This window comes from Cariama cristata, unplaced genomic scaffold, assembly GCF_000690535.1.
Source record: "Cariama cristata isolate BGI_N322 unplaced genomic scaffold, ASM69053v1 scaffold16779, whole genome shotgun sequence".
Classification (NCBI taxonomy): Eukaryota; Metazoa; Chordata; class Aves; order Cariamiformes; family Cariamidae; genus Cariama; species Cariama cristata.
The window spans coordinates 46118-54040 of record NW_009635448.1 but is presented as its reverse complement, the minus strand read 5'-3'; the positions used below and the strand labels follow the sequence as shown (position 1 = coordinate 54040).

Below are 7923 nucleotides of genomic sequence, written 5' to 3'. Positions count from 1 at the left end.
ACGAGCTTTTCTAATCCCTTTAAATGGGCTGCTGTGGGATTGCTCTGCCCTTTCCGTTCGTTGTTAGCAGCTTCTGACTTGTTGGGAGCTGACTGCTGAAGGTGTGGGTAACGCTCTTACGGGCCTCTGCCTCATTTAGAGATGCTGTGAAATGCTTCTGGGGGGGATTTTTTTTTAAGTCTTCTTATATTTTAGTGTAAACCGATTGTGGGAATGCTGTGAGCTGCAGGAATAGGTGCTTTACTCTCATAAATTTGAGGAAACGAGAACAAGAATAGGTTAAATACACATTTTCCATTTCAAAGTTACTGTTACAGTGATTCTGGGTTGTGTTAATTATTCTTAATTTTTAAATCATTCGTAAAATAATGTGGAAAAGTATGTGAGAGTTAAGCGTTTACTAGGATTTACCCTGATTATATTAGGTACTTGGAGGTAGGGCACCACCACAATAATTTTTTTTGATAGTGAATGTTGGTGAAAGGAGGTTGGTTTTTGGTTGGTTGCCAAAAATATGAAGAAACAAGTAAAAAAATTAATAGAACGTGAAAACAATATAGTTCACAGGAGGAGAAAGAAAATCATTGTGCAACTAAGAGTGGGGAAGAGAGAAAAAAGGGGGCAACATTGTATTGGCATTTCACACATTTCAGGAGTTTTGCAAGCATTTCAGGAAAAACAAGTTCATTGAAAACGGGCTGGGAAACATTGAAGAGCTTTGGGGACCAAAGGAAGTTAAATTTAATTTTCTTCTTAACTGTTCCTGGAGGGGTATTGGGAGAGCAAAACTTTTTCTTAAGGTGATTGGAGGGTGAGCAAAATAAACTGATTGCTGCAGAGTAAGAAATAAAGAGCTCAGAAATGCTGAAAGTTGGCAGAAGCATAAGTTGGAGTGAAGTACAGGCCATCCCTCCTGCCCACAGAAAGAAGGAAGCCCTCAGGGATGGCTTTAATGTAATCAGGAGATTTGCAGAGCTTTTGAGAGAGATTTTTAAAGCATGTTCTACTCAGTTACTGGAGAAGCTAGATGAAATCCTTTAGAGATGAACACTATATATGACTTTAGATTTCTCTTTGCATTTCAGTAGTGTTCAGAGGTCTGAGGCATGGTGGTGAATCTGTTAGAGTAGGAACTGTCTAGCTGCAAAAATCAAACTTAGTTTCTTTAGTCATGAGGTAGAGGATTCCAAAAATAAGGGATCTGTCTGTGGGCCGATGTTTGTGTTCAACATGGTATCATGTTGTTAATTCTCGGTCATTAATGAATTCTTGCTATCTGGTTGGTTTGTTAACATTAAAGCAGTCTAGCGCTCCGAAAAGAAAGCTCCAGTCACCACATGGAAACCCACCTTTGAAACGTAAATGTAAGCCATCAATAAACACCTTCAAGAAATGTGCTACGGAAGCTGACATCAGGGAGAAGGGAAGTTCATCACGAAAATCTCTTCCTAAGAAGCAGTTGACTGTCAATGGAAATGAAAGCCAGAAAAGCAAACCTTTCATTAAGACATCCAGCCTGTTTAGAAACAACCCTGATATCCCAGAAATCCACAGGTATTTTAGACAAATGATAGGAAAAAATCCCCTTTCAATACCTTGAAATTCATTATCTTGAATTCTTGGTTTTGCTTAGGCAAATCAGGTGCTTGGTACATGTAGTTTCGTTGCTGTTTTGGTAGAATACTATTGTATCATTTTTAACCACACCATGTGCTTTGCTTTGTTTTGGTTTGGTTTGTTTCCCCAAACTCAGAAAAGCAGTGCAGCAAGTGCAAGAAAACGTTTTCACTACAGATTCTTTTAGCCAGTTGGACCTCCATCCACATCTGGTGAGTGGCAGGAAGGCTGTGCGCCTTCAAACATGTTTTTTGGGGTGGGGAGCAGGTTAGGGAGCTGAGAGGTGCATCTTTATTTGTGGTGACTTGGACAGGCTTGCCAGTACTTGGCCTGATTTTGTTGCAGTCTCTTAGCTCAGTGTGCTGACCAGTGTCCTGATCCATCCCCAAACACACCGTCCCAGCACTCTTCACTGTTTGCAGTTCTAATACCAAAAAAGAACAGAAAAATATTTGGGAGTGCAGTATTTTAACAATATTTCGTGATGTATCAGCACTGGTGTAATTCTGATTAACTAGGAAGTATTTTGAGACTATGGGAACTTTTACATCCAGTTGCCCTGGACCAGTAATATAGAGAATAAGCATCAGCCTTCTCGTTTTTGCTCTATCTTATACTACAAAAAGTCACAAAAGGAACAATTTGACAAGGAAACCTCTTTACTGCTCTTTGTTATCTCTCTAGATATCCACAATAAACACCGTCCTAAAGATAAGTAGCATGACCAGGTAAGCAAATTCATATAAAAATGTTGCCTTTCACTACTCCTTAAAGCCAATCGTCTGTGATTGTTTCATTATACGTAATCAGCTTGTGAAGACCACAGCACCTGTTAAGCTGTCCCATTTGCATGGGGTTTGTTGCTTCCAAAATTTGGGATGAGAAATAACTTGTAAGTTCCACAGCAAGTCAGTTATCACAGCTGAAGATGGAACCTTGAAGTCCTGCCTTCTAACTTGGTACTTGAATCATAAAACCATCTTTTTTCAATTTATCACACCTGGTGCCTATCTAGTGTCTTTCCTGAGAAATCACCTCTATTACAGCAGAGATGAATGTTTGGAATTTGGGGTAAACGTTTTTGAAACGGTCACTGTCTGTTAAAACCTTAGGATTCTATCCTGTGTTGCATTTGTATTTCCTAACCTGTTTCATTTGTTACCTAGTGTTCAGAAGCAAACAATTCCTGTGCTCCTGCAAGGCAAAGATGCTCTAGTGAGGTCTCAGACTGGTTCAGGTCAGTATTTAGTTGTCAGTGTCCTTCCCTAGGACATATTAAACTGATACAGAACCAAAACCTTATGTTCGCAGTACAGCTCATAAAGGTGACAGGCAGGAAAGCCTGGCGTGGGACTGCTGTGACACAGACAGATGCTGTGCAAACTTCTGTAACAGTGTAATGATGAGACTGAATGTTGATGTCCTGCTGCCAGCCATTGCACGTGGGCCTATTCCAAGGCTTATGCTGGAGACACAAATCCAGGAGGCCAGCAGAGCTAAGCAGCACACACTTTTACCATGCAAACTCATGTGCTTGCTCTACAGCAAACTGTGTCTGGATATCTCATTTCCTTGGGTGGGTGGGGATATTTATTTAGATAGATTTTAGTGGGATACCACCACCTCCCTTTTTTTAATTTAACCCTTTGGTGGATTGCCTGTCAATCTTCCATCCTGGAAACTTTCTACTTGATTAAAAGTTTTCCAGACTCTGACCTCAGTTTAAGAATGATAGGATGAATTGTACTTTAATTTGCTGGAGTGCTGTAATTGCCACAGGTTTTTTTGATGGAAAGTCTTCCAATTTTCTCCCTTTTAAAAAGGTAAAACTCTTGCCTATGGGATTCCACTCGTACAGTCTTTGCAAGGGATGGAATGCAAAATACAGGTAGGTGCAACAGAATTAAATATATTTGCTTTTGATATCAAGATTAATAAAAATAAAATCCAGCTCTTGTAGTCATCACTGTCTCTTCTTGATGCAAAGGTCAAGCAATCTCTCTTCCCCTTTGTTTGTGAATGTGGCTTATGTGATCCTCCTGTACTGCCAAGATACAGATAATACAGGAACAGTGTTACACGTTCCTCCTTACTTCATGCAGTAAGCTAAATTATAAATAGGCTAAATTGTCAAGTTTGGAGAAGTTAGAGTGCAGAAGAGGCAATGGTCTGGAAGCTGGGAGAACTGAAAACAAAGGTTACTGCCATGTCTTTAGGAGTAATAAGTTTCTGATGTTTGACGTGGAGTAAGATTTGATAATTGCTTGCAATTTGCATCATCTGGTTGACCAGAAAATGCTGCGGCAGGTCTGCCATCTCTTGTACATTTAATATAAAGAGATCATCCTGACTTTCCTTATGGGCTGAAATGTTTCCAACCCATTCTGGATTGTTACTTTCTGCAGCTGCTACCTACAGATTGTTGCTGTGTGTCAAACACGAGAGTATTTCTGCAAGTCAGAAATACGAGAGTGAAACAATATGTGTATGGAATAAGTTGTTGGGTATGACTATGAGCAGGTTTCCAAGGAGGAAAGAGAAGGCAATGCAGTATTGATACTTGAAAGACTGTTGATTTTTTTAAAAGCTGGAAAGGGGGAATACCTCAAACTGTTGTGTACAAATTAAAACCCTTCAGAATTCACTTTGTTGGCTAATAGCAGTTAGACATGGAAGTACTCTGTTTATCAGTGCTACGTTCCTCTTAGTGGACCTTGTCTTCTCTGTTTGCAGCGCAGTGATGGGCCTTATGCACTCATATTAGTCCCAACAAGAGAGGTAGGTGGGCTGCTTTTTTTTTTTTTCTGATTCTGTCTGAAGCTGAGTGTTTGAACACAGATTTTTAGTGTGTTGATGGGGGGCCACCAGGGACTGTCTTAGGAAATGTTGCCTGTCCTTTTGCTCAGATCTTGCCCTCGCAGAAAAAGTGTTTGCTCTCTGGAGGCGTGTTGTCCTTTTTGTTCAGTGCCATACTAAAGTAAGAAAGAAGGAATCTCTTTAAGTTTTCCTCATGCAGTTGGAAATAATTATGGAGACTGGAGATCTAGCTCAATGCATGGGAGGGAGAAGCGTGCCTAGCTCACACAGGGGGGAGTAAGTAAAACCAATGAAATCAGCTTTGCAAATGTGTAGGTTTATACAAATGTTTTAATTTTTAAAGCCCTTTTTTCCAAATCCACAAGTGAATGCTGAAGATGAGGCTTCCAAGAGTTGGTTTCTCCACTGAACCCTCTTCTGTTTGATTTACGTTATTTTCAATTGCAAAGGCAATTTCAGAGGAGAGTATTTTTAGGGTTTTTTTGTATGTCAAATGATAATAACTTCCATGTGGAGAATTGAGTGCAGGTATCTAGTTTGGGGCACAATATTTTATGCAGCCTGCAGTACAATATCTCAGCTTGGTTCTGTGAACGGAGAAAGCTGAAGCTATTTAAATTTTTACAGCAGCAAACTTAGTGCCTCTCTAGGATGCTGTATGAATACTAAGCGTGTAGGAAATTATTTGTAAGCCTTTTTAAAGGGCTGCCGTTGAGAGTACTTACAGAAATAATTAGTAATTACAGTTGATATTACTTTTACTTTGTATTGAAAGTGATGGCCTTTCTTCAGAGCTTGGCAAATAACAGTATGTAGCAGTGTAGTCAGAGCATTTAAAATAGTTTTAGTCCCATAACTAAGCTCTGCTCACGTACTCATTCCATGAATGCATCAGAATGGCACCATTGCCTTTCTTGGTCTTCGTTGCCACAGCAGAATTGGCCGTCAGACAGCACATAAAACCCAACAGCTAAATGCTTCCCACTGACCAGACATTTAGGTTTGCAAGCTTTGTGAATACTATCTCTGTTCTGCTGACTGGGAAACGGAGAGGTAGAAAGACCTGTGAATCAGGTGAGGGAATAACATGATCTGCCCTGACTGCCAGGAGATAACTAACCTCTGGGCTGCATTTCCTTTTCATGATGGGCTTCTTCCAGAAATTGTGCTGTTTTTCTTTTTATTCTTCCAGTGGAGCAAAATCTTCTGTGACTTCAGCTTGTTTTCTCCCTGGGGCATTCACAGAAGCCAGCAGAAGTCTCTATTGTCCTGAGAACTGGCTTGTAGAGCTGAACGCATAGAGAGGTTTTTGAACAGGTCTGAATGTAATAAAAGAAGGATTACGCAAGAGAATAAAATAGTAAGCAGGTTCTAAAAGAACAATAAAGGACATACTTAGAATTCTGATTATGTACATAACTAGCTTACAGATTTTTGAGCCAAAGGGGCTTGTAGTCCATCTTTGTAGTCCAGGGACTTTTTCAGAGCTCACTTTCTTTTGTTGATTTCCATAGCTTGCACTCCAAAGTTTTGATACAATGCAGAAACTACTTAAGGTAAGAATTTAATGCTTTGTGTTCTCATTGCTTGAGCCTCTTGCTGTAAGATGCTAAGCAACTTCAGTTCCTGTGAATTCAACTGGATGTTTAAGGAAATCCGGCATCTGGCCAGATATATGGTCCTTAAAGATAAATGTGTTTGAGTGATTTCCCTGTAGCATGTTCTGAACTATTACATGAAAATTAAGTGATTAATTATGGCACCTTAGTTGTACATGTTTTCATAAACAAGTGCAGTTGATTTTCACAACGTTTTGTTTTAAGAAGTACCTACCATTGTATCAGTCCGAGTTATGAATGGAAACTCTCAGAATGACAAGTGATGTTTTACCAAAACTAATACTAGACAGATGGGTTTCAGATGGGGAGTAGAACTTGGTGAACTGCTTTGCCAATTGAATGGCTGGATAAATTAGAAGGCTTTTAAAATCATTAACTGATAGTGCTTTCCTTTCAGTTGGGGTAGAGTATCTTACCATGGGGCTGGAAGGTATCGAAATCATTTATCTGATCTTTATTCCCACTCCATCTTCTGTTTTTTTTTCCTTGAAATAGTAAGGCACTTTCCAAGTCTCTTCTACTGCCAGAATTGCCAAGTTAGATTTTGGTGTGTCATGCTGAGGTTTAAAGTACTTCAGTCTTCTTCCGTAGTAATTAGAAGTTATTATGAGTGGACTTTTGATGTCCTTCAAAGGATGAAGTCTGGACTGACCCCCTTTAATTTTAATTTGTTACATATAATATGTAGTAACCATGAAGTCCAGTGTAAACTGTCGTAGTGACCCAAAGCAGAAGATTTAGATTGTGGTCTGACTGGACCCTGGAAGGGCTGGATGACCGGAGGGAGTAATATATTTATGTAATTACTGAGAGAGAAAAAGGCTAGTTGAGCTGCTCCTGATGCAATTACTCTAATGCCAGCTACTAAGATTATATTGCCTTGATCTTGCTTAGACATCTTCCTTATTTTAAACCTTAAAAAGAAACTCTCTTTGTAGAAACTATTTTGTTGGAGCATTTCTGGCAAGCAGTGACCCATGCAAACTTAAGCCTATTTACCAGTCACGTGTTTGTGTGATCCTTACAAACTGCGCGCTGCTTCTGTCCTGCGTTTCCTCTCGAATGAGGCAATGGCAGTACCATGCTTTGATTATCTCTGCTGTAAATATTGGGCAGTATTGGATTCAATGAAGGATTGGACCTCATGAAAGTAAGTGGCAAAAACTCCTGCCAGTATCAATGAGACTGATGTTTAATGTTCGCAGACATAGTGACTGCGTGCATGTAGGTCTGTGTACGTATATATAAACTTTATAGATCCTGTGTTTTTCTTAAATTTTCCTCAGCCACAGGAAGATACTGCTTAAAGGCAAGATGAAGAAACAGCATTGTAGCTTGTCTTTGAACATTTAGGCTACATGGGGAGAAGGAAAAGAAATATTATTATGTGATGGGAAGTGGTGCAAAAATTACTGCGTTTCTATCTTCCTAGATGATGTGGGAAGCAAGTTACATGGCTAGAACTAAAGGTGCCATTGATACATAGCTGTGGGGGAGAGAGTGCATGTAGACTGTATCTGTTAGATCAAATCAGATGCACACTGCTGTCAGCCACAGTCCTTTCTCTTTTTGCCAAGAAACACCATTTTTGGATTAGGCTCTGTCTTTTTAGTAAAAAGAATATGTATTCGTCTTGGTTTTCCTTTCTGTAGCCATTTACCTGGATTGTGCCTGGAGTGCTAATGGGGGGAGAAAAGAGAAAATCGGAAAAAGCCAGGTAGGAAGCTAACTTCTTAAATTGTATTTTGAGTTTTTCTGCTCTACAGTGTTTTTATCTGTTACTCTTCTTTAGAGTGCTTTTCTTACTGGGAGAGAGGATTGTGAGTTTGGATCAAGCTGTGATCCCTCTGGATCTTACACAGACACAGTG

The 7923-nt window shown here is 39.7% G+C and overlaps 1 protein-coding gene across 1 annotated transcript in view; it reads left to right on the top strand.

Moving 5' to 3' along the window:
• Positions 1-1390: 1390 nt before the first annotated feature.
• The window catches only part of DDX31 (DEAD (Asp-Glu-Ala-Asp) box polypeptide 31), a gene marked incomplete at its 5' end in the record, with an annotated part of 48096 nt that continues 41563 nt past the window's right edge, over positions 1391-7923 (top strand). Inside the window, 8 exons of the mRNA XM_009707564.1 lie at positions 1391-1554; positions 1754-1829; positions 2302-2345; positions 2784-2854; positions 3441-3505; positions 4351-4395; positions 5949-5990; positions 7706-7770. Coding sequence (XP_009705866.1) covers positions 1391-1554; positions 1754-1829; positions 2302-2345; positions 2784-2854; positions 3441-3505; positions 4351-4395; positions 5949-5990; positions 7706-7770 — 572 coding nt within the window. The remainder of the gene's footprint in view (positions 1555-1753; positions 1830-2301; positions 2346-2783; positions 2855-3440; positions 3506-4350; positions 4396-5948; positions 5991-7705; positions 7771-7923) is intronic.